This window comes from Podarcis erhardii (assembly GCF_964252035.2).
Source record: "Podarcis erhardii genome assembly, chromosome: 10".
Taxonomy (NCBI): domain Eukaryota; kingdom Metazoa; phylum Chordata; class Lepidosauria; order Squamata; family Lacertidae; genus Podarcis; species Podarcis erhardii.
Genome location: NC_138500.1, coordinates 58,627,947 through 58,654,979, shown reverse-complemented (window position 1 = coordinate 58,654,979; position 27,033 = coordinate 58,627,947). Strand labels below are relative to the sequence as shown.

General features: G+C 43.1%; 1 protein-coding gene across 4 annotated transcripts; it reads right to left on the bottom strand.

Annotated features, from left to right (window-relative positions):
• Positions 1-1,514: 1,514 nt before the first annotated feature.
• Positions 1,515-26,692, bottom strand: ASB15 (ankyrin repeat and SOCS box containing 15). Of its 4 annotated transcripts, XR_014160510.1 has the most exons (11): positions 26,208-26,348; positions 21,514-21,657; positions 20,911-20,963; positions 20,153-20,284; positions 18,832-18,990; positions 17,241-17,486; positions 14,298-14,469; positions 13,028-13,598; positions 11,158-11,311; positions 9,084-9,374; positions 1,515-2,711 (listed from the first exon to the last, which is right to left on the bottom strand). XR_014160510.1 is itself a non-coding variant. In XM_081877977.1 (10 exons), exons 2-10 carry the CDS (start codon positions 21,633-21,635, stop codon positions 9,202-9,204), a joined length of 1,782 nt encoding a protein of 593 aa, XP_081734103.1. In that variant the 5' UTR covers positions 21,636-21,657; positions 26,339-26,692; the 3' UTR covers positions 8,771-9,201. The 4 variants fall into 4 exon arrangements, 3 of the variants coding, with proteins under 3 accessions (XP_081734103.1, XP_081734102.1, XP_081734104.1); XM_081877977.1 differs by lacking the exon at positions 1,515-2,711 and having other exon boundaries at positions 8,771-9,374; positions 26,339-26,692; XM_081877976.1 differs by lacking the exon at positions 1,515-2,711 and having other exon boundaries at positions 8,771-9,374.
• Positions 26,693-27,033: the final 341 nt, after the last annotated feature.

The window sequence follows — 27,033 nt, the reverse complement described above, 5'->3', positions numbered from 1 at the left end:
CTGAAGCAAAGTTCTTAACCCGAGGTACTATTTCTGGGTTAGCGTAGTCTGTAACCTGAAGCATATGTAACCTGAAGCGTATGTAACCCGAGGTACCACTGTAAATAGATTTGTCATGTCATCTACCATTTTGCAACTTTCAGCTACTTTGTGTTAGCAACTGTTAAGTATTGACACCATGTTCTATTATCAAAATAATTCACTGTGTGTGTGTGTGTGTGTGTGTGAGAGAGAGAGAGAGAGAGAGAGAGAGAGAGAGAGTGTGTCATAGACAGAGACCGACCAACCAGAAGTTGCTGGACTACAGTTCCTATCAGTCCTGCCAGCAGGGGTTGCTGGGAGTTGAGATTCAACATCTGAAGATAACCATGTTGGCTAAGCCAAAGGTTTAGGAAATGACACTCATTGACACTATGTCTTTCACAGATGGTGTTTTTGAAATGGCAGGTTTTAGGCTGGAAAAGCTAGTTAGCATGGATTCTCAATACAGTTCCTCAAGTAAAAACATTTCTCTTTGGTATGGTACCTGAGAAAAGCTATGCACTATAAATCAAGAAAATTACTTTGTACTGCACGCAGTATCATTTCAAATGAATTCTGATACTACAATCCTAGAGGTGAGTTGCCAGGGTAGCACACATATATTCTTAATATATTAAAATATATTGCATTCTGCCTTGAAGCTTCTGGACTGGGCAGACCTAATATAAACATAAGGAGTCACGGTCTGCCTCTGCATGCTGAAAGGATCAGGGAATTGTGCATTTCCTTACCCCAGGAATGCTGTATAAGTCCTAGAACACAGCCCTAGCTTCGCGCAAACACAAAATTCCACTCTTGTAGGTGATCTCACACTTGCCATTTAATTTCACCGATTATATCAATGCAGCGGGATAGATTTCTGGAGCAGCTGCTTGTGTTTTCCACCTTCAGAATGCCTGGATTTAGTTGATCAGAGCGCTACTGTCAAGGATTGGACTCCAGAGCATGAGAAAGAGGAGGAGGAATGGTGAAGATCACCACCCCATCTCCTGACGCTGCAGGGGAAGAGGAACGCAGTGTTGCTTTACAGCAGGGGTTTGAGGGAAGTCAAAGCTCATAGATAGGCGAACAGAAGAGTTGGGAAGTGTTAGAAGAGGAGGGGAACTATGGCGGTCCAGCCAGTTGATGTGTTGCCACTGGAGTGTCTTTCTGATCCCCCTTCTCCCAGAACTTGTTCCTGCGCTCTTAACGAACGTCAACGGAATCAAACATTTGACCATGAGTAGTCACCGTAAGGCCAGATGCTGCTGCTAGGAAGGGAGGAGGAGGAGCCCAGTTTGGAGCAACGCCATGATTAGGGTAGACAGTGTTCTTTTCTCTCTCTCTCTGTTATGAATGAATAAACTCATTAAAAAGGACTTATCTTGTTTCTCTGCTTCTTACTGCCAACGGGAAGGAGTAGAATTCCTGAAGCCCTGACAGCTACACACCCTTGTCTATGTTGAACTCAGACCCTGGACCCTAAGGAGGGCTGCGAGGGAGCACCCTGTTGCCTCTCCATGGCCACTGCTGCCGGCCTCCTCCCTTGGGCATCTCATAGCAGCTGCTGGAGAGTGGGCGAGCTGTCAGGGCTGCGTGCAGGAGCCGGGCCTTGTGACCAGTAGGGCTTTGCAGGACTGCGGCCTTCCTAAGTTTGTTCTGAAGAGGCAAGGCGCGACCGCACAGGTGAGGCCACTTGGTAACTCACTGCACCTGGTGGCTAGAGCCGGAAGGGATATAAGGTCAGCATTTCCCTTCGACTCTTTGCCACAGCAACTCGTTTCCTGCCTTGCTGCGTTTGGCTTCTTGCTTCCTGATCCCCGGACCTCGGCTTCTTGACTCCTTGTTTCTCGACCCTAGACTTCATGACTCCCTGCTTCCTAACCCTCGGACCCCTGGCTTCTGGACTCTCGTTCCTGCGCCCACCCCGCCACCTTGCCCCTGGTCCCGACATCCTCAGCCGGGACTTTGAACGCCTGTAGACTGGACTGTGACAGGGGGAGAGGCTGCTGCCACTGAGGCCCAGCCCTGTGTGAATTGCCAGGTCTGAGGGACAGGCAGGCTGAGGGTTGCCCTAGGAGGGAAGGAAGGGGCAGCAGAGTGGAGCGCAAGGAGTCTTGATTTTTTTTTAATTAAAAAAGCATGATTCATGCATCTGCGTCTAATTTTGCTCCTTTCTAAAATTCATCGTGTGTACTTTCTGTAAACCTACCAAGGAATAAAATTAAATTGGGATTAAGGGGGTTTTCTCAGGACGGTGCAGGGTGTCTGTGCTGCGTTTCATTGGTAGGGACACGGGTGGCGCTGTGGTCTAAACCACTGAGCCTCTTGGGCTTGCCGATCGGAAGGTCGGTGGTTCAAATCCCTGCGATGGGGTGAGCTCCCGTTCTGTCCTAGCTCCTGCCAACCTAGTAGTTCAAAAGTGCACCAGTGCAAGTAGACAAATATGACGGGAAGGTAAACAGCATTTCCATGCGCTCTGGTTTCTGTCACGGTGTCCCGTTGCTCCAGAAGCGGTTTAGTCATGCTGGTCACATGACCCGGAAAGCTGCCTGTGGACAAACGCCGGCTCCCTCGGCCTAAAAGCGAGATGAGCGCCGCAACCCCAGAGTCGCCTTCGACTGGACTTAACTGTCCTGTCTCATTGGTGAAGGGTAGTGACACTTGCACTTCTTCTGATAGGAAATGCTCTGTGGAGGAGAGGGGCAAAAACGGGGAGGGTCAAGTAAGGTCAGTTATGGGGGACTGAGAAATGTCCCTATTTTCATCTGAGGAATGTTGGAAAGTATGCAAAGGGACACAGCTTTCTGCCTCTCCCAGCACACCTTGCTCATCCTTAATTTTTTCCCTGCAAATCCCCAAAACCGTATCTCACATCCCACAAATCCGCTCCACTTTCCAGTGGGGAGGAGTTGTGGTGGACCGCGTGGCCACCCACACCCCACCGGGGTGGGGGACTTTGTCCCCCATTGCCCGGGGGATCCCGGCCACGTCAGAGCCTGGCCAGCCAATCCGCTGGCCGGGGGGCGTGGCTGGGGCCGTTTAAACTGAGGAGGAAGCCAGGGGACTTCCTCTTGGCTCGCTTCCTCAATCATCCACCCTCCCTCCCTATTTTGCAGGTTAGGCAATGGCCTTGCTATGGACTTCGGTTGGTCGCCTTGGTTGTCTGAGGGGCCTGGTAGGAATTTTTCCACTTGGCAAATTGGCACTGGCCACTTGGTTTTCACCTACCCCCTTAGCAATTGTCACAACCTGGTTAGGGTTGCAGTTAGGCATTGTTTGACCTTGTGTGGGGGAGGGGAGGTGTGGCCATCACCTGCCCCTCCATGCTTAAGGGTATTTCGTTAAAGGAATCTGGGGGTGTTGATCTAGTCTGAAGCCCGGCTGTGGGGCTAAGGCCTTGACACGACCCCAGTGGGAACACCAGGGGGAGCTTGAGTTGGTTCGCATCGACAGGGCTCCCCCTACCGGTGGCTTACCCTTACTGGACTTCCTGCACAATGGGCAGGAGTCAGATATAGTCAGGTCCAATCAATGCCTAAGCCAATACCGCTCACATTCTGTAATTCAATAAAGTTGTGGCCAAAATTTGCCCAATAACATAAACCTAATATCTGTGTCCTTGTGTGAGTTATTTCCAACGAGGGGGTGGCTGCGGGGTCTCGACACGCAATCCCTGAAGCCCTAACAGTTGTGTGCTGCCACCTGAGCCCCCAGATAAGCCACTGCAGTGACAAATAGTGCCACGAGGGAAGGTGTGAAAGGTTCTTTGTGCCTCTCACATTCAACTTGTGTCAGCTTGACTTGTGCAGCTACGTAAACACCTTGTGTGTTATCACACAGGTACTACGGCGATCTGTTTTTGGGAAACGAAGCCTTCCTGCATGTATATCGTCGCTGCATGTAAATCTGTGTTACAAAGCTGTTTCTTTAATGGGGGGGGGGGAGGCTGAAAAGGGTGAGAGAGGTCGAGACTTTCAGACATCTAAGTGTGGCTGACGGAGAGACAGATGAGACCATTTGAAAACTGGGCATACTGTATTGTCCTTGAGAACGATGAGTCATCCCCTACATTTAACAGTGGTATCAGTGCAGCAACGCCAGGCAAAACATATTGCTGAAGGCATGTGAAGGAATAATTTTTCAGCTGAGTGTTTTTGCCAAATGGCCCTGTTGTTCAGGTTATCTGCCCTGATGGTATTGTAAACATGAAGTCAAGGTGGAAATCGTGTTCTTTTTCATTCTAACAGGGAGTGATAGAGCAAGGCAGAAACTGTTTGACAGTGGAACAATCTCCCTCAATAGGTTGTGGGTTCTCCTTCCTTGGAGGTTTTTAAGGCAGAGATTGGATGGCCATCTGTCATGGATGCTATAGTTGAGATTCCTGCATGGGGGGGGGGGTTTGGCCTAAATGACCCTCCCAACTCTACAATTCTGTGATTCTACAGTAAGACATGAGCGAAATATTTCCTGTGCAGACTTGGCCTCTTCAAAGTGTCTAGCACTGGATGCAAAGTTCAAGCTAGGGCAAGCCCACCATTTGACATGGTCTAACTCAAGCAGCAGATGACAAAATACCATGACAGGGCAGCAAATTGGTTTAATCAATGTTATGTATACAGTGGTACCTTGAGTTAAGAACTTAATTCATTCTGAGGTCCGTTCTTAACCTGAAACTTCTTAACCTGAGGTGCCACTTTAGCTAATGGGGCCTCCTGCTGCCACCGCACGATTTCTGTTCTCATCCTGAAGCAACGTTCTTAACCCAAGGTACTATTTCTGGGTTAGCAGAGTCTGTAACCTGAAGTGTCTGTAACCCGAGGTACCACTGTATTTTCATGTACAGTGGTACCTTGGTACTTGAACGGCTTGGCTCCTGAACAAATCAGCTCCTGAATGCCGCAAACCCAGAAGTTAGTGTTCCGGGATTGCGAACGTTTTTCAGAAGCCGAACATGTGACGCAATTGGAAGCTGCGCCTTGGTTTTTTGAACAGTTTCGGGAGTCGAACGGACTCTCGGAGCAGATTAAGTTGAGAACCAAGGTACCACTGTATATATTTACCCTTGCGGAAGAGGGTCACAATTTGGATTTCCTGCCTCAGGTATCAAAATGCCTTAATCAAACACTCTCACTATATTGTCTTTCTCCCTAAACTCAGTTTGCTTTGCTCACTCACTTTCTATAAGGCCTCTACATGATGTTGCTTTCAAATCATTGCCCTCCTTTATTTTTTGTTCCTTTCAACTTATCTTGGATTGCATAAAATCCAACGTTTTGAAAATAACAACAATAGCAATTATCTCTACAGCTGTAGGTCACCTTAAAATACACTTTACTGTATTCTTTTTTTAAAAAAAAAAGGTGTGGCTTTGTTGAGTGCAGTGATATTTTATGCCAGTGAACCTATCTTTAACAGCATAACTTTATTACTGGTTTTTTGGCCAGGCACTATTTTGTCACCATGCTTAATTTTTAATCCACCTTGTAAAGGTAAAGGGACCCCTGACCATTAGGTCCAGTCGCAGACGACTCTGGGGTTGCGGCACTCAGCTCGCTTTACTGGCCAAGGGAGCTGGCGTACAGTCATGTGGCCAGCATGACTAAGCCACTTCTGGCAAACCAGAGCAGTGCATGGAAACGCCGTTTACCTCCCCGCCGGAGCAGTACCTATTTATCTACTTGCACTGGCGTGCTTTCGAACTGCTAGGTTGGCAGGAGCAGGGACTGAGCAACAGGAGCTCACCCCGTTGCGGGAATTCAAACCGCCGATCTTCTGATCAGCAAGTCCAAGGCTCTGTGGTTTAACCCACAGCGCCACCCTCAATCCACCTTGTAATTAGAACAAATTGAAATGTTAATTTTTAAAAGACAGTATTTAAATAGGCACATGATATGAAAACTTTATGCAAAGAAGTGTATAGTACTATCTGCAGATTGATTTAACATTTTTAAACTATTGCCTTTCTGGCCACTGAGATTTTATCCATTTATTTTTGCCCTAGAACACTTTCTGATATTTTACATGGTTTTACATATAATGCTCTAAAATGGACATAATGGGAGTAATCTATTAAAGCAGAGATGGGTCTTATGTTGTTGAATTCCCATACCCATCAGCCCCAACTAGCGTGGCCAATGGACCGCAGTGATGGGGGCAGGAGCCCAACAATATCTGATAGGCTACATCCTCCATCTCTGTATCATGACTCTGTTACTGTGAAATCACAATTCATTTTAAAGGCTCTTGCCTGATAATGCACAGCAGAAGAAACCTAGTGGGTGGTACCCTGTATTACTGCTGAATACTTCTGCGTGCTACCCAAATTCCCACCCTAAGAACATGCTAGGGTGTTATTTAAAGAAGAAATACCCAAATAATTCTCACTTGACTTGAATGTGTATTGTTCACATTCACACAGCCCCCTCCTACTGACCTATTTTCCTGGCAAACACTAATTACTCGTTTCTGTAATGTAACTTTTGGGTGTGGAAGTAGGATGCTGTAATTATATAACAATTCATGCCAAGGCATTTAGTGGTGCAATCTTTCGCTCACAACCCCAGAAACACAGTTGTGCACTAAGAGAGGCTGATTCTGAGAGTCTGCGGGGACTCCCTTCCTTTGCAGTTTTGGCAACTGAAGGAGATGGCCAAAAGCAGCATGGCAGATGCTTTCTTAGAAAGGAGGTTTTGCATAAAGTAAAAACAATCAGACCTTTCAAGTGTCCCTATAAAGTGAGATGAGCGCCGCAACCCCAGTGTCGGTCACGACTGGACCTAATGGTCAGGGGTCCCTTTACCTTTACCTTACTTTCCAAGACAAAAAAATTCCTTCCAGTAGCACCTTAAAGACCAACTAAGTCAGTTCTTGGTATGAGCTTTCGTGTGCATGCACACTTCTTCAGATACCTGGTATCTGAAGAAGTGTGCATCTGAAGAAGTGTGCATGCACACGAAAGCTCATACCAAGAACTGACTTAGTTGGTCTTTAAGGTGCTACTGGAAGGAATTTTTTTGTTTTGACTATGGCAGACCAACACGGCTACCTATCTGTTACTTTCCAAGGACAGTCCCAGATTTACAGAAGATGCACTGGTTTCTGATTTGATCCTGGAATATCCCTGATTTCCTTAAGGGTAAAGGTACCCCTGACCGTTAGGTCCAGTCGCGGATGACTCTGGGGTTGCGGCGCTCATCTCGCTTTACTGGCCAAGGGAGCCGGCGTTTGTCCGCAGACAGCTTCCGAGTCATGTGACCAGCATGACTAAGCCGCTTCTGGCGAACCAGAGCAGTGCACGGAAACGCCATTTATCTTCCCACCAGAGCGGTGCCTATTTATTTACTTGCACTTTGACGTGCTTTTGAACTGCTAGGTTGGCAGGAGCAGGGACCAAACAATGGGAGCTCACCCCATCACAGGGATTCGAACTGCCGACCTTCTGATCAGCAAGCCCTAGGCTCTGTGGTTTAGACCACAGTGCTACCCACCCCTGTTTTCCTGAGGACGTCCTTATTTTCATTGGAGAAATGTTGGGAGGATATGGAGTTATGCGACACCCTGAGCCAAGGATATAAGTAACTATACAACCTTTAGAAAACATCTGAAGGCAGCCCTGTATAACTTTATTATGTTTTTATGTATGCTGAAAGCCACCCAGAGTGGCTGGGACAATCCAGTCAGATGTGCAGTGCAGAAATAATAATAATAATAATAGTAATAATATTGAATCGGATGTCCCTATTTTCAATGGAGAAATGTTGGGGGGTATGCTTTCACTTATTCCAGCCAGGGATCTATGTGGTATTGTATGCCTGTCCTTCATCTCTTCTAACTTCTCATTTGACACTCTCAGTTTCCCTTAAGTTTACCCCCACTCCGCAACACACAAATAATTCAGTGTTTGCCTCCAACAACCTTGGGGCCTAGTACTGTGGTCTTGTACCATAGCCATACCGTGTCTCTCTTCCTCCAAAATAGGCACAAGTCAGCAAGAGATTATGGCCACATGCCTCATAGGCGTATCATTCAGCTAGGTTGCTACTGGCGCTGTCAACAGGGATAATTTAAGCACATTCAAATTGGAGGGGACTAAAATAAAACACATCAGGCATGCTTTGTATGCCCCAACACAGATACTCCAGATATATCCAACATCTAGATGGAAATGGGCTCCTTTATTAATTCCCAGTTGTTGGTTTTTGTACCAGGGCCAGTTCTGTCAATTTTTATGGGGTGATCAGCTTTTGTATTATATGGATAACTTGCTGTTTTTCTTGCATCGTATCCTGCATTTTGTATACCCTTTTTTTTTATAAGCTGCCTTGGATCTTTTTTGATAAAGGACTCAAATGACATTTAACAGCAAATCATTTGCATCTCGCCCGTCAATAGCGAATCATTGTGCATTCGCATAAAAATAGTGAACTGTTATTAGTCAAATAGCTTGATCGCTATTTAGTTTTCTACATTAAATGCCGTGTTGCTCCCTTTTATCTTTGGATGCTGTAATTGCCTTGTTTAAGAACTGAACGTTTTATAGTGAGGTGTTCACAGAAGTGGCAAAGCTAGGTCCAAAGGGATTCCACGTGAAGATAATAAGAAGGGAGACTTCCAGTATCCTGCTAGACCCAAGAATAATGGGTACAGATCATGCCTGAATGTTGGTGTTTTCTTTTGTGTTTTATTTCTGGTTTGGGTACCAAGTGTTAGATGTATTAATGCTTAGAGCTGGAGTGGAGTCCGAAGATCAGGTTCAATTTTTATTTTTATTTTTAAAAAAGGAAATAAAATATAACTGCATTGTAGGATGGATATGTGAAAATATACAGAATTTAATTGCAATATGTATTGAGAGAGGCAGTTATTTGTATCACAGGAAGAGCACAAATTTATATGGCTTCGTGGGGGAGGGGGAGGGAAGGCATGTTGGTGCCAAGCAATCACAAGTGAAACTAAGTTTGTGGAGTTTGTGCAAGAGTTCACACAGTGCTATAAGGGATTAACACGTGACAGCAGCTCTCATGTTTTTGAAGAACGTATCTGAATTTAGTTTCACTTGCCTCACACAACATGCAAGAAAGCTTCTGGATCCAAAGCCACTGTTCACTGTTCTGGCATCCATATGGTTACTCCAAATTTAACTTCCAAGTAAATGTGTTAATGTCTGGATTCTGCAAATCACGGCAAATGTAGGTCCCTCCCATAAAGATCATACTCTTTGTAGAGGATATAGGCTTTAAGAACTGGCGGAACGGGAAGCCTGTTCATGGACCGCGGCTTCTGTGTCCCCTCCAATCCCATACATTTACGTATTTTCAGGCGGCACAAATGCTTTAGCGGGCGAGGATTCTCTGGAAGACGGAAATGAAACAAAAGAGGGAAATGCAATGGAAAATATGTCCCATTAACTTAGTGACTATCTAAGAGGCATGGGGAGGGTGATCAGTTCACACTACAAACAACTAGCATAGCACATAGCAAATACGATGCCAGCACAACCTAAAAAATACGTCTATTTAACAATATGTTCAGTATGTTTTTCCTTTAAAGGTCCGTATAGTTAAAGCCATGTTTTTCCCAGTAGTGATGTATGGAAGTGAGAGCTGGACCATAAAGAAGGCTGATCGCTGAAGAATTGATGCTTTTGAATTATGGTGGTGGAGGAGACTCTTGAGAGACCCATGGACTGCAAGAAGATCAAACATGTCCATTCTGAAGGAAATCAGCCCTGAGTACTCACTGGAAGGACAGATCCTGAAGCTGAGGCTCCAATACTTTGGCCACCTCATGAGAAGAGAAGACTCCCTGGAAAAGACCCTGATGTTGGGAAAGATTGAGGGCACAAGGAAAAGGGGACGACAGAGGACGAGATGGTTGGACAGTGTTCTCGAAGCTACCAGCATGAGTTTGACCAAACTGCGGGAGGCAGTGAAAGACAGGAGTGCCTGGCATACTCTGGTCCATGGGGTCACGAAGAGTCGGACATGACTAAACGACTAAACAACAACAACAACATGTTTTTCCTCTGCCCTCCCTGTCCCTTTCCCCTTGTGTGTTGTTTTTCTTTAAGATGATGAGCAATGCAGGCAGGGACCGTCTTGTTTTAACTGACTGTAATGTAAGCCACTGTGGGAGCCCTTTTTTGGCTGAGGAGTGGGGTGCAAATTCTCTAAATAAATAAAATTAATAAATACTGCTGTTTTGCCACTAATACCCATTTCTTAGAATACATTATGTGCTGCTGTGACATAATGGCTTAGGGCATATGGCTTAGCGACTCTGTTTAATACCTTGCCCATTCATGCATGATACTATAAAAACTCATGATTATGCAGGTCAGGTGAAGCATAGAGCCGGAAAGGGGGGGTTGGCACCTAGTTCAACCCCCTGCAATGCTGGTATATATCAACACGCAGTCTCCCATCCGATCTGAAACCATACTGGACCCTGCTTAGCTTTGCAGACATGCCAGCAGCTTTACTGCTGTACCACTAGGAAGAAAGCAAGCTTTTCTCACGGCTCACTGCCTTTACCAATAGAGTTTCTATAGGGCCATATTCAAATTAAACCACATTCACATATGGATTACCACTAGTGCACTGGGATTCCCACCCCACTCATCCCCCTCATGCGCCCTGTCCCAAATCTGCTCAAGGTTTTAGGGAAATTGCAGGTGGAGATCATTCCGTTGTGGAAGCAGAAACCCCTGCACTGATGGAATGCGTACCTTAGCACTATGCTGAATGCAACCCATAATATTTCTTTTCTTTTCCACATCAGGGGTTACAAAGCAAGCTCTCTCCCTTGCTACATCCACTCTGACAATCCCACACATCCCAAGACTCATCCCTTCATCTGGATTCTTATCTTTTTTTGCTGGGCAGAGTATTACTAGACTTCCCTCCGCTATTCTCCTGATTCTTAACACATTTATATGGAAGTAAATCCTCTTTATTCTAAGTAAAAATGCTTAAAATCAGGGGATATATAATCCCTCGGAAATAAATGGGGCTATTGACAGAACATATTCAAGTGCCCGAGATGCACACTTTTGGATCTACGAAAAATGTGGTCCAGCTATTATTTACAGAATTCAACAACATGCATATTTCCAAGCCAGGACTGCACATTTACCTAATATCTGCTGGATCTCTGCCCATTCTTTCTGGGTCTCCAGGACAAACTTAAGTTTTGTGCAAAGGGGAACATAATCCATGTAATCTATCAAAATACGAACGATGGGTCCTACTAAATGTTTCATCCAAGGAACGGTGATAAAGTCACAGAACTGAAACGAAATATATCCAGTGTTATTTTTTAAATCTCCCAAGGTATATGTCCTTGCAATAAAACTGTGCAGAATTCACCAATATATCATGATAAAATACAATGCAATAATCCAAGAACTACAGCACTTTGCTTTAAGAGACTGAAGAGAATTCTAGAGTCAGGTAGGTAGCTGTGTTGGTCTGAAGCAATCAAAATAAATAAATAAATAAATAAATAAATAAATAAATAAATAAATAAATAAAATATCCAGTAGCACCTTAGATGCCAACTAAGTTTGTTCTGGGTATGAGCTTCTGTGTGCACGCACACTTCTTCAGATACACACAGAATTCTTAATAGATAAAAATGCCATCTTTAACTTCTACTATTCTGCGTGTCTTTGAGAGATATTGGGATGCTACATTCTGAAATGAAAACAGATACATTATTTGACATCTGTTTGTGTTTGCCCTGTGAGCAACCCAATCCACAAAGCTGTTAAACTAGTATTGCCTTTCATACTGATTAACAAGATTAATAAGATTTTCTTTAGCTGCACAGCACTGTTGTAGTAATGTTGGTTTCTTATGACAAGAAAAGATGGCAGAGGTAAACAGATCTATCACTTGTTCATATATCTTTCCCTTAATCTAGGAACTAATATAAGGTCAGCCAAACATAGGACAGACCTCTTTGCACCTAGCACCCAAGAGGCAACTAGGATGCCAAGTACTGGAATGACCAGTGGTCTCTTCCGGCTTCCACTGGTACCACCTTAATATTATTTTTCATTTGAGCTATTTTGTGTCTGGGATAGCTTTGTTGCCCACATAGCATTGCACATAATATTGGTGATGTTCCAGCAAAAGTTCTTCCTAGCCCCATGCGCCATTTGAATGTATATCATTTGTTCATGGAGTATTCCTTTTACCAATGGGTGATAAGATCAGGTTCCTATGAAGTCAGTGGCACTAAATCAGCTGGCTTGGATTTACGTACTCTGGCCTAAGTGATTTTAGAAAGCTAGACCAATGGGCCAGTGTTATGTACGCATCCCTAAGCATCCTTATCAGCTGAGGAAAGAACAGAAAACACGTGCCAACATTTTCTTCTTACAATAGCCCTTAGCTAGCAGCATCAGCCTCACTCTATACTTGGACTTTGTTATCATGGCTAAAAATAGAGGAAGGGGTGATTGTTCATAAAAATCTGTCCCCTTTGCTCCATTTTCCATTGGAAGCAGGCACTCTAGTAATAGTGAAATGCTTACAACCTTAACTATAACAGTAGCCAATATAAAACCCTAGATTTAAAATGTTAATTAAGAGTAAGGTAAAGGTAAAGGGACCCCTGAACATTAGGTCCAGTCGTGACTGACTCTGGGGTTGCAGCGCTCATCTCGCTTTAATGGCTGAGGGAGCCGGCATACAGCTTCCGGGTCATGTGGCCAGCATGACTAAGCCGCTTCTGGCAAACCAGAGCAGGCCACGGAAATGCCGTTTACCTTCCCGTCGGAGCAGTACCTATTTATCTACTTGCTCTTTGATGTGCTTTCGAACTGCTAGGTTGGCAGGAGCAGGGACCGAGCAATGGGAGCTCACCCCGTCGCGGGGATTCGAACCGCCGACCTTCTGATCGGCAAGTCCTAGGCTCTGTGGTTAACCCACAGCGCCACCCGCGTCCCTTCAATTAAGAGTAGTACAGAGCAGAATGGAAAATCCTGGAAGGTGCTTACTGGATTATCTTTAATGACACAAGATGTCCATCCTGGTAACACCTCTTCCTCCGGAGTTGACCATACGAAAGAATTTCCAAAGATGTCCCCATGCATGCAGTCAAAACACAGATCCGCAAGGTATCCATGATTCAGCAGCAGCCTTAGCATTACTTCATCATTCAAGGCGTACTGAATAGCGCTGGGGAAATGGGTGTCATTCACAAGGTTAAAGTAGCAGTTGACATTTGCTCCGTAAGAAAGAAGCAGCCTGACGATTTCATGGTTGCCAGCTCTCACGGCCACGAGGAGGCAGTTGAGAGGGTCTTTATTTGGGTCTGCGCCAGCTTGCAGTAATACTTCGGTGGACAGAATGTCGTTGTTGGAAACGGCAAAGTAAAGCGCCGTTTTCCTTTCGTCGTCGTAACTTTTAGAAATGTGCTCTGCCAGGGTGGCGTTGACATCAAAACCATTTTCAAGGAGGAGTTCCAGGCACTGTGGATTTTGGCCATCTGCCGCCGAGTGCATGGGACTCTGCCCGCTTTTCCGGATTGCAGTTTGGGATGTCACGGGAATTAGGAATTTCAGGGCCCTAAGGGCAGAAAATGAATTTAACGGGGAATCTGAAAAACACAACAGGCTGCCACACTTTTTCTGCCATCAGAAAAGCAACTCTTGTTTCAGTGCTGTTGTGTACACTATTATTTTCCTACTTTTTCAGTTGTGGGCTTTATAATATGTTCTGATAAGTAAAGTCCGCTATCTGTGTTAAAGGTATAATTATACGTACAGCTTAACACTTGATTCTTTATGAAAGGACCTGTAGCTCACTGAGGTCGTAAAGTTCAGTTCTACTTGAAAAAAAAGAAAGAAAAGGTCTCAAGGTGCATTTCCAGGAGCAGGAGCAGGGACCAAACAACGGGAGCGCACCCCGTTGCGGGGATTCGAACTGCTGACCTTCTGATCAGCAAGTCCTAGGCTATGTGGTTTAACCCACAGCGCCACCCACGTCCCTTTACGTGGAATAGTTTTCTTAGAATAGAAGCCCCCTGTTCACTGGGGCTTATTTCCCAGGTAAATGTGCATAGGGATGCAGCCACAGACTTTAAGCTCATTTGGGCAGGACCCTGGCACCTTCTTTGGCTTATATTATATTGCTATGGTGTTACATACATTGGTAGTGGCACATACATTCCGAAGTACTGTACAACTAAAATCCAAAACGAAAACATTTCTATTCTTTTTGAAACAAATATATGTGAGCCAGGAGAGCGAAAGGAAGAATACTCACAAATAATGCCCCTCGTACGCTGCTCTGTGTATAGGGAGCTGCCCTGCCTTATTAGGCAAATTACCGTCTCCCCCATATTCCAACAGCAAAGTTATGCAGTCTGGATTGCCACCTCCAGCTGCTTCAAACAATATCGATGAGCCATCATCAGCTGTAGCATAAACATCGCCACCTAGCGGAGGAAGACAAACCAACCATTTAATTCAAAACAATATTAAGTAAATACTTGCATTAAAAAGGGCAGCAATTTCTTCTCCTGTTTATTATTTTCTGAATTCCAAAACGGCCTCAGAGTAGAACAGAACATTTGAAGAGCTTAAAGAGATATGTTCTTCTTTAAGTGACAATCACTTGCGTTTTAAGGGTGAGCACATTTTTTTTTTGCAGGATTTGACCACCACTTCTATGCTGACCCATACATCTCAGAGACTGATTTATTTGCAATTGTTATCGGTATACTTGGAATGGAATGACTACAACTCTTCCAATTTTATATAAGCTAAAAACTTAAATGCCTCTGTGGTGTGCCAGGGAGATAAAAGTATTGTTGTAATTCTCTGTTGCAGGCACAAAAATCAACCATAAACAAAAATAAACGTTCGTTATCAAGGTGCTCTGTGATAGAATTGTCACATCAAACTTGGCAATTGCTCATTTGTGTCTTCTAGTTTCCTCTTTCACTACATGTGTCTAGATGATTTACAATTACAGCAATTATTAGGACTGAAACTGAATTTAAACTCAACAACAGTGGGAATCAAAAAGGAAAACATGCAAGCCAGCCCAGGTTAAAACCAGACAGTTGCAAAAAGAATAGTATGTCATATTTAATCAAGGGAGAAACTGTCATGCTACTAGGTTTTAGAGAATAGGAAATGGTTCATCAACGATGTTTGGGTTATTTCATTTTGGCCTAAGATCTGCATTAAAATTACATTTTTAAATTACATTTTTATTTACATACCACCTTTCCTACAGAGAGTTCATAGTGGTTCTCACCCTCCCCATATTATCCTTACAACAATGTTGAGAAGGAAGTAAGCTGAGACAGTCATATGGTCAAGGTCACCCAGTGAGCTTCACGGCTTTGAGAAGATTTGAATCCTAGTCTCCCAGGTCTACCTAGTCCATCATTCTAACCACTACAGCATACTGGTTCATGACAGGCATGATGAGCTTTTTATAGTCTTGGGGGTTGGCGGGACCAGTCCTAAAACTTTACCAGAAGCAATGCAATCAGCTTTAATTTGAGGTGTACTTTAGGGGCTGAGCTAAAGGTCGAGAGCAGAGGAAGACGATATATATTTTATATCTTGCTTGCTTTTAAAATACCCCAAGGAGTCTTTTCAGATGAGAAAGGCTACAAATCGAAATTATTTAAGGAACAGTTGGTTGGGGACAGTGCTTCAATACAAAATACTTGAAAGAGTCCGCTGCTCCTGAGTATAATGAGGATTCGGGTATAGAGAGCAAAACCAAAGAAATGAGGTTTTGTGCCTATGTGACCTTGTACTTCCTTATACAGCACAATATTTAAACACCTGTGCAATGCCACATCTTAATCTCAGTGTCGCAAACTGTCAAAGCACTATTACTTTTCTCTCTCCTCGACATTTTATGAACAGTTAGCGTGGTACAAAGAGGAGATTTCTACAGTTGGGTTTTTCCAATTCTTTTTGTATACTGCTCTTACTTGAAGAAAGTCAATGCATTATAGATAGATTATACCATTACAAACTCCGACACAACCCTGTGAGGGAAATTCAGTGACATGCCCAACAACAAAGATGTTCAAGGCTGAGCCAATAACTGAACCCATGTCTTCCCAGTCTGTCCAACACTCTATATCATGACACCAAACTACTTTTTTTCTGGCTAAATAGAATGACAGTTTGACTCATCTAAGGCAGCTACCTATGTTCCTAAATGGAGTTTAGGCTGGGTGAGCACAGAAGTGGACTTGAATAGATTCGGGCTATGCCCTCAGAGATCCTGGCTAGGTTCTGCTTGTGGACATCCCATGGGCATGTGGTTGGCCACTGTGCGAACAAGTTGCTGAACTAGATGGACTGCTGGCCTGATCCAGCAGGAATCTTCTTCTATTAGGGTTCATTTGAGGTATAGTGATCCTAGGGGCAGCCCAAGCCAGACCCATTGAAATCAATGAATGCAAGTTAATCATGACATAGATACCACCCTAGGTTTCTGTTTCCTGGACAGATGTGGCCTGAAAGGAGCCCCTGAAGGCCTTGAAGGAGATGATGATGATGATGATGATGATGATGACATTAGGAAGAACTTCCTGACAGTAAGAGCTGTTTGACAGTGGAATTTGCTGCCAAGGAGTGTGGTGGAGTCTCCTTCTTTGGAAGTCTTTAAGCAGAGGCTTGACAACCATATGCCAGGAGTGCTCTGATGGTGTTTCCTGCTTGGCAGGGGGTTGGACTCGATGGCCCTTGTGGTCTCTTCCAACTCTATGATTCTATGATTCTATGATGATAACAATAGTACCCCACCCATCTGACTCCGTTGCCCCAGCCATTCTCGGTAGCTTCCAACATATATAAACATAATATATAAACATCATAAAAACATCATAAAACATTACATCCCTATAAAGGGCTGCCTTCACATGTCTTCTAAAGGTTATAAAGTTACTAATCACCTTGACATCTGATGGGAGGGCGTTCCACAGGGCAGGCGCCACTGCCGAGAAGGCCCTCTGCCTGGTTCCCCGTAGCTTCAATTCTCGCAGTGAGGGAACCGCCAGAAGGCCCTCGGAGCTGGATCTCAGGGAACAATGGGGGTGGAGACACTCCTTCAGGTATACAGGGCCAAGGCCATTTAGGCTTTTAAAGGTCAGCACCTACAATTTGAGTTGCGCTCGGAAACACGAGGGCCTTGCTGCAGCATAAACTGCTACCTTTTGAAGTACAAACCCACCTTTATGAATGAGATGCTCCAGCACATCACAGTGGCCGTATTCAGCAGCTACACCTAAAGGAGTTACTCCAAATCCATCTCTTAGGTGCACGTTACCACCGTTCTTCAGCAGCAGAGCAATGATGTCATTGCGACCCTGCTTCGCTGCTTCGTGCATTGCCGACCAACGTTTTACACATGGCTGATTGACGGTGCAATTGAATTCAATCAGAACGGAAGCCATTTCATACGAGCCCTGTTTTGTTGCTTACAAATTGAAACAGACGGAAAGAAGAGATGAAACAATTTAGATATTGTCCTTATTCTGCACTCCTCGCAACCCTACTAAGTTCAGTGAGACTTATTCTAACGTAGGTGAGTATAGCAGAGGCAGGAAATCACTTTTGGTCAGAGGGCAAAATCTGATCCCAACCAACCTCTTGGGAGCGGTATTCCAATGATGGCTGCAGCAGAGCAACAAAAAAATAAACTTTATGGCCAACGATACATATGCACATGCAACAGTTCCAAAAAGCATGCACACCATTCATCCATATTTACAAAAGTTCCCTCGTGATCCTCTAACCCTTCCCCCAATCCCTTCATAAAATATATTCAAAATTTATATTGGCAGAGTAGGGCTTCCTCTTTCTTTCTGTACCACTTCTGAGACAGGATATGGGATACGGGGCAGGAATGTATATCCTTAGAAACAGCAGCTTTCTGCTGCTTCTTACCTGGGCTTTTTGATGTTAATTTGAAGGGTTTAAAGTACTTGTGGCCTCTTCCAGAGGGGCAAGACCTGTCTTTTTTTCTGTATAGATGGTTTGTTTGTTTTTTAGGTTTTTATTGGTAGTGTTTATTGTAATTGATTTTAGTGTTCATATTGTGTGGCATAAAATGTGTTCATTAACATAGAAGTCAACTTATAGATTTGAAAATAAGGGACCAGCAGCCTTGAAAATAAGGGACCAGCAGTTCACCTGTCTCAGGCACTCCAGTCTTCCTGTCCTCCTGCAGTCTGGTCAAACTCATGCTGGGTAGCTTCGAGAACACTGTCCAACCAACTTTGTAACCAGAGGTTCAACTGAATAGAATCTGAATCACATGCACCACAAGGCCTATGCAGCCTCAACTTAAGATGGCTCCCCGGCCTAGCAAAGTTTGCAGCAGCACGTGCAACAAAATGGCGTCCAGCATTCAAAAAACCCCTCAGCTTGCATTAACTAGCCACACACACAAGGCATGCAAGCTCCACCCCCCAGTCTTTCTTAGACTTCTTATTGGGTGAGCAACACAGCCAAGCAACACAGTTGCAGCCTCCCTCCTCCCTGGCCGGCAGGGAGGGAGGGAGAGGAGCTGCTTCTTTGAAATTTAAGGGACTTCATTTAAGGGACATTTAAGAGACATCCATCAATAAGGGACAGCAGCGGGACATGGCGCTGGAATAAGGGACTGTCCCTTCAGATATGGGACACTTGACAGCTATGTCATTAAGCTGAGGGGGAGGGCATTCTCCAGCTGCATGTCCAGTTTCCAGGGTGACCAGCCTTTGATTCTACATGAACTAGCAGCAAGCCCAAACACTGCAAGCCATTAATGAAGCAATTACCAATCAGAAGAGGAGTCTCTCCTTTCCGGTTAGTAGTATTGGGCCAGACTCCCTTTTCCAACAGTGTCCTGACATTTCCTACATGGCGAGATTTGGCTGCCAACGTCAACGGTGTCTCTCCATCGCATGTTTTATATTCCCACATTGCTTTATAAGACGCTAGATTTAAATTTTTTTTTTAAAAAAACAAGCAAACACCTGTATCAATGCCACATTTGTAAAAATGCACATATATTTTTAAAATTAAACAATACAGTGGTACCTCGGGTTAAGTACTTAATTCGTTCCGGAGGTCCGTTCTTAACCTGAAACTGTTCTTAACCTGAAGCACCACTTTAGCTAATGGGGCCTCCTGCTGCTGCCGCGCCGCCGGAGCACCGTTTCTGTTCTCATCCTGAAGCAAAGTTCTTAACCCGAGGTACTATTTCTGGGTTAGCGGAGTCCGTAACCTGAAGCGTATGTAATCTGAAGCATATGTAACCCGAGGTACCACTGTAGCTTGCTTATTAATTTGTGTCTTATGAGAACATGCATGTATTTAATACATGCTTTCATCTTAATCCAAGCAGGCTCTTCTGTACAGCTTCTGGATAAGATCATGCCTGATCTTAGAATGCTACATGAAGGGAAGGGAGCTAGAGAGCATAAATCCAGAACTGTGAATGAATACGCATTGGCTATCAATGGCTGCTAATCATGATGACTATATATGCTGACTCTAGAATTAAAGGCCACATTCTTCCAAATGCCAGTTGCTGGGTTAAAACATGGGGAGACAGCTTTTGCTCTCACATCCTGTTTGTGAGCTTCCCGTAGGTAACTTTGCGAAATAGAGTAATAGAAAATTTGATTTGACTTATTTCTATTCATTCAAATGAATCCCAAAGTGGCTTACAAGCAATAACAACAACATGATAGAACATAATAGAACATCATAAATACAGCATCTACCTGTGTTCTCCCTGATGCTGCATGGAATAATGCATGAACCAGACCTTTGAATTTAGTAAGGAAAGCATCTTAAACTTATTTAAAAGTGTGTGGTCTGTTCATTGCTAGAGGCATAGAAAGAGGCGGCAAACATTTTAAGGCAGACGAAATGGGATATGCAAAAGTGTTTAACAACCTAAATTCCACACTACGCTGCTGGTTAACTCTTAGAGTGTTTAAAACCCTGCTGGGAGCTCTCTCCCGCTGGAGAGTGTGCAAAACCCCATGTTTTGAATCTAGGCACACAGTCAATACTTTTTGTTAATTACGCACACATCTATTTCACCTCCACAACAATATTTTCCATCTCTGCTAACCTGTGCCAACTTACCATCCAAGATTACTTCAAGTATCTGCTGAATTGGCTGAGCAGCAGCTTCATGTAAAGGAAACCAACCTCTCTCATCAGCCTCATCCAAAGCATATTTGTATTTCACATAGTCTTGAAGCTCAGATACTCGACCTCAAAAGAAAAATAATAATCCAGTGTGAAATAAACCCAAAGGCTAACTCCATGAAGAGCAACGGTCATCTTTCAAAACCAGAACATCTTTAAGCTAAATAATTTGGTCAGGGTTAATTGGCAAAAAATACAGTGATGCTGTTTTGGGGTAGAAGTCTACAGCCCCACTCAGTAGAGTAGGAGGGTGTCTGTTAAGTTGTGGGTGAACATATCAGATGACACAGCAATTCTTCAAACAGCTCTTGTTTATTCACAGGCCAGAACAGAACTGAAATGAAGGGTTCAGCCAGCCTGCTTATATAGAGCTCCACTACAATGCAACTGTAACCACTTTCTGTAACTATCCAATCACTGAACGTCACTTTCAATCCCTTATTTGCAAATGTGGACCTGAACTATCTACAGTATCCCCCTGCTGGCCCAGGGTGAGAACTTCAGTACATAACAGTGCCCAGATGCAGCATAGCTTTACCACAGTTTGAAGTAATACATATAACCATTGAAGGAGCTCCCTCTCATAAGACTATTAAGTTCTGAGTCTATAATTACCCAACTGCAGCACCATTCACAACAATAACTGATGGTAATACAATCATCTTAACAGTGATGTCGTTTAGTACTCATACCTTCTCTTATAGCAGCTACAAGCTTCCTGTTTTGATCGCTGACTGGTAGAAACCTAGTGGAAAAAATGATAGGAGAGACAAGGTATAAATAATATCTCAAGCTTTGGGAGTGTTTGCTGCTATCTCATTGCATATATCTGCTACTTCCCCAGCCTAAATCATTGTACCAGTGGTTCTGGTTAGAGGTACATGTATGTTGAGCAACACAAAATGACAGAAGCATGCAAAGGAGTTGCTAATTTCTCAGCTCTTGGGCTCAGCATGTTTCCTAGTCCTCCCATATTTCAAACGTGTTGTAAGACCTGCCAGATGCAGTTGGTTTTGGTTGGGCCAAATAAGGATTGCCTTTGTAAGAACTGACTGAATGCTATCACTCTTCAATAGACTGCATATTCTTTTAGTATCCATGTCAAACCATTGAAAACAGGCCATAAATTTAAATTATAAACAACTCCATAGGATCCTACAGCTTACTCTTCCAGAGTAACTAGAGATTGTAACCCAACGGTCAGAGGTTTAAACCAATTAGGAGATATATGGGGGTGAAATATTGACATTCAGGCGCCAGACATTCAGACCTGGGCTGAAAGATTGCTGACATACCTTGCTTCATGATCAGGGGAAGAAGTTTGCTGGCTCCTTGCACTTTCAAGGGACTCCTGGATGCTAAACTGAACAGCATAGCCAGTGAGATGATCTTCATCAGTGCCCTCATTTCCTTCCATCTTCTTGGCATGGGTTTATGAGCTGTTCTCAAGCCACAAAATAAATGAGAGGTCATATCTTGCATGACTTGTGCTGAAAAGCACTCTAATTGTTTAAGTACAGTGGGGTTAATGGTTAAGCAGAGGTATATAAGAAAATATAGTGTCATAACTCTACACAGTAGTAGGGGAAAAACAAAGTTAAAGAATGACTAGCTCCTATGCCAAAGAACTCTTAGGCTTCACTTTCTTTCTTTTTTTAATAAATTTTTATTGGGTTTTCAAATTTTTTAACAACAAACAGCACATATGACTTCCCCCCACCCCCCCCACATACATCCCACTTCCCCCATTTAATTCAGCAAGTTCTTATTCCTCTCTCTAAACTTAATCTCATTATTCTCCAACTTAGTTCATCTTATTAAACCCCATATTATTACCCTATCTTCTTATATGCAATAAATCCTTTTTTCTAAGATCAATCAAAATTTATATACCAATCTCCCCTTTTTTATATTAAAGTATAAATCAAATTTACAATAACCAAAAATCATAAAGTTTTTCAAAAATCTGTTTTCCCCCCTCCCTCCCTGCCCGGGTATCTGTCCCTTCCCAGGTAGTTATCCTCCCATAAAATTCCTAGCCAGGATTCCTCACATCTCCAGCCCTCAAGTCTATTTCAGTCTCTCTCCGGTTTTTCTGTTGATATTCCTTTTTGCTGGTTTCCAGGTCTCGAAGGGTGTCTGTTACAGTTACTTCCTCTTCTCCCAGTTCAAACCTAATTGAGAAAACTTGTTGCCAGGGTTCTACCAAAAGTCCTCCAGGTTGCAGATAATAAAGGCCAGAAAAGAGGAGGAAGTCCCAGTTATATTTCTTTACTCCTTTAATTTTCATAATTCCACAGTTTCCAAGGGCTTCCTCCTTCACTTTTCTCCTCAGTCTCATGTCTTCATACTTTGTAATCCAAAAGGTTTCTTTGTTCTCTGGCAACATAGGTTTCCACACTTTCTCTTCTCCGACTTCCTCCTTCACCCCCTCCAAAGATGTCATATTTGGTTGAGCTACAGAGTCTCTCAAGAACAAGTCTCTAGTTCCATCAGCAAGGTTGTTTGTTTTGAAAATCAAGGTCATGTATTGTTCTTGTAAGATTCCCACGAGAAAAGAGGCTCTCTCTATTTGTGCTAGTAATTTTCCTTCTGCAGCCATTGTAGTGTCACTGGTTTCCCCTAGGGGGATTGCCATTGTTCAAAGTTCTACGCCAGCAATCCTTTACCCTATTGTTTATTTACTTTGTTTCAAATCACGTCTGTTTATATGTAACACCTTTAAACCAAAGAGATATATAGTAATACAGTTTTGTCCTTTGTTCAGCTGTTTGACAGCTCAGTTGACAGCTGTCAAACTCCGATTCCTTAAGGCTAGATTGGTGCAGGACGCTCCCAGGTCCAAGGGGGGGGGGTCACAAAAGTTTCCAAAGTTCGTCTCTTCCCTCCAGCACAACTTGACAAGATAAAACTTGTTCTTAAAAGTTATTAAAGTCTCTTACCAGTTTCCGTAAACATAAAATCTTTTTTCCGATCTTAGATTTTCGCTCCTTGCTTCCAATTGCCTGTATGAAGGGGGGGTGCGGACTTCCCTTTAGCACATCCCCCCGTTTGCCCGATTTAAAAATAACGATTTTTTTTAAAGTCCAAATTTTCTTCTACTCACGGGGTGTTTGTATCCAATCGAATTTTCAGGTAGAAAGTTGACGCTCTCCGGTGAATGGCTTGCGGCTTCACTCCACTGAGGTAGCGGTTTACTCTCAGCACCACGCCACCCCCCGTACCTTCTCCGCAGCCTTTAAAAAGGCTCTTCGACTGTCAAGGGGGGCGCTTAAGGTGCCCACCGAGTCACCAGGTCCACAGGTATCCGCACCTGTGGTTTCTAAGGGTCCCCGCGTCGCCGGCGCGGCAAGACCCGTCCTCAGAGGAGCCGATTCCCTCCGGAGCTCGGAGGGAATCCGCCATTACACCGATCGCATCAACCCGGAAGTCCCGATCGCATCAACCCGGAAGTCCTTAGGCTTCACTTTCTACTCATCCCTAGAATGTACCTCCACATTTAACTAACACTCATATGGTCATCCAAATGAATGATTTTATGCAACCAAACTGATCAGCTGCGGCTCTCTAGCAAGACACAAAGGTTCCCTGTTCAGCATTCATGTTCAAGATTTGCACAAAGTATGAATTGATAATTTTCTCGGTTCTTTATTCTAAGGTGAGAGTCCCATGGACTGCAAGAAGATCAAACCTATCCGACTATATGCAACTGGCGGAGATGACTGGCAGAATTCGAGACCTGGGAGAAGAAAGGATTGAAGAAGATTGGAAGAAATTTAAGATTTATCTACAAAAATATTGTGATTTAGAGGAATGTTAATAAGGATGCTTGGTTATAAATAATTGGCCATCACTAAATTGGATCGGAAATTGACGATAAATGAGATTAAGAGAAACAAAAATTTGTTGGAGAATTGTTACACTATATTGAATTGAGCGGTTATAAATTTGCAAATAAGATGATAATTTGCTTGAAAAAAATTATTAACGATGTAAGTGGGAGCGGGAGACGTGAGGAAGTCCAAAGAAGTTATGAAATTTTGTTAAAACAAAGCAATGCTGTTTATTATCTTTGTATTTCTTTTATAAAAAACCCTAATAAATATTTTATATATATAAAAAGAAGAAGATCAAACCTATCCATTCTTAAGGAAATCAGCCCTGAGTGCTCACTGGAAGGACAGATCGTGAAGCTGAGGCTCCAATACTTTGGCCACCTCATGAGAAGAGAAGACTCCCTGGAAAAGACCCTGATGTTGGGAAAGATGGAGGGCGCAAGGAGAAGGGGACGACAGAGGACGAGATGGTTGGACAGTGTTCTTGGAGCTACCAGCATGAGTTTTACCAAACTGTGGGAGGCAGTGGAAGACAGGAGTGCCTGGTGTGCTCTGGTCCATGGGGTCACGAAGAGTCAGACACGACTAAACGACTAAACAACAACAAAGATTACATATGTGAGATTCTAACCTAGCTCTTCTAACTCCATATGTGGAAAAACATCACAATTTATTGTAAAAGGACTTGATGGCTTTCTTATTGATGGCTGTTTGCTAGGTGGTGGCCCCAAACTGGAAAACTGCTAATAACTTGACACTTTTGGCTACAAAAGGCTAGCAAGACAGATGTAAGCACAGAATAGTCACACAGATGATTTTGCTGAAATCTTGTATTGCTTTATTCAATATATAAAAGAGAGAGAAAACAATTGAGATATCCTCCCTTCACACACAGGCAATTATAGAATGACCTGTTAAAATAAGCAATGAGAAAAGAGATCACATTCAAAAATCCCATGAATCAGACACATTAGGTTAAGCTCACCTGCGACAAAGTGCTAGACATTCAAGGAAACACAGCAGGGTGGAAGACGGTGTTATGTTAATGTTATATTCAATTTTATCTTTTTGGTGATATACTGGTAAAATGATCTGAATTGGTATCATAATGGATTGTGTTAACAGTTCATAAATTAAAGCATATTTTTAAAGTTCTGCCTTCTAAGAAATTAATAAAGTTCCAGTGGCATAGAACTGGGAGTTTCCTTTGTAAGCTTATTGGTGCTTTGTAACATTTGCATTTATTTACAAATATACAGGTTGAAAGCACAGCTGAAACATTCAAACAGACAGACAAAGCTCACTGATTACACACCAGCTCTTCAGGGAGACAGCCAGCACCCTAAGATGCTTGCAGAGCTCAGACTCTGCCTTGTGTCTCCTTCCCTGTCACACTCAAACTGTGTATTTTTCCATACACAGATATGAATTTTCATACAGAGAAGAATGGGGGAAGGAGAATATTCAGATGAATCATCTCTTCTGACCATCCCCTAGCTTCTTTGGCTCCCACTGAATCACGTCACCAGAATATAATTGGCTATCAACACTATGTCATGTCCATATTTTTATTTATTTATTTGAAGTATTTATATATTGCTTTCCATCAGAAAGTTTGCAAAGCAGTTTACAAAGTGGTACAAAGTGCCTTAGGGCAATCCACACCGATAGCCCTACTCACAGAAAACTGATAGAAAACCTGCTGTTTTGTTTCAAGCTTTTTAAATAAAGAAATAAGCAGCATAATTCCCTTGCGCATTCTCAAGTTATGATTCAGCTAAAAGCTAAGCACTTCAGAGTCAGTAGTTGTTAAGATATTTAAATATTTTTGTTCTCCAAGAGTAGTGTTTTTCCATAATGATTTTTGATGCTCACAAACATCCCTAGCAACCATAGTTTTATTAATATTAAGCACACTGGACAGGTGTTTAATATTATGTGGATAAAAACTGTAAATTGGAGTTGATTAACACATAAACAATCTAAGTGCCATTAGCTTTCCTCCCAAAAACTGAAGAAAAGGACAATAAGCATGCAGGCTCGGATTATTCAAAGCAAGATAATTAATCGCAATCTATATTTGGATTTATTCCTAGTTTTAAGATACCACTATAAGGTTAATTGACAATCTATAGACAAAGGGAGCTTCTCACCTTTTCAAAATCTTGCCATTGTTTCATTGGGCCCTGAATTTCAAACATGCAAGTATAGGCCTTGCAAATGGCTAGGTCATGTGTCGTTTCTAAAATTAAGTACACAGTTGGTAGTTAAATTAAGATCTGACCTTATCCAGCTGAAACACAAGCGGTCTCCAGCCTGCAGGAAAGTATGACACATGATAGCTCCAAAAGCTCATCAAAAGTAATCCGAGGGCTGACTGGTATAATAAGATTATCTGCAACCTGATTGGCTCAGCCAGACCACTTTAAGAAAACAAATGAGCTGTCATCTTACATTAGCATTGTAATCCCAATGAAACTGATCATTAACATTCCCATTAAGTGTAGTCAAGGATCGTATCTAGATATCAGATTCTAAAAGCACTGCTATGGACAGGGGTCCAGTGAATTTGAGAGAACTGAACTATGATAGCCTCAACCATGAGCTGGTATACTTTTGATCTGAAAGCATCTTAACATATGCCTATGAGGCATACAGAAAATGCATCAATTCTACTGGCAGCACTGCTTGGCAAGATGCCCAAACGAAGCTCACCAGTTCATAATGGTGACAGCTACTGTTATCTGTTTATTCATTTCCTCTCTCAGCATCTGTTTGTTACTAGAAGTACTGCTTCCATTCTGAACAGGAAGGCAGTTTCTAAGCTATCTTGACTTTCTGCCAAAAACATGGGTCAAGGTGATGTTGATTCTGGTAAGTTAGGGAGTGCCATTTAATAGAACGTGATGCATCATGCTTCAAAATTAAAGGCCAATGAAGTTTAAAAGATAGCTCAGTGCTTCTTTACAGTCGTTGACA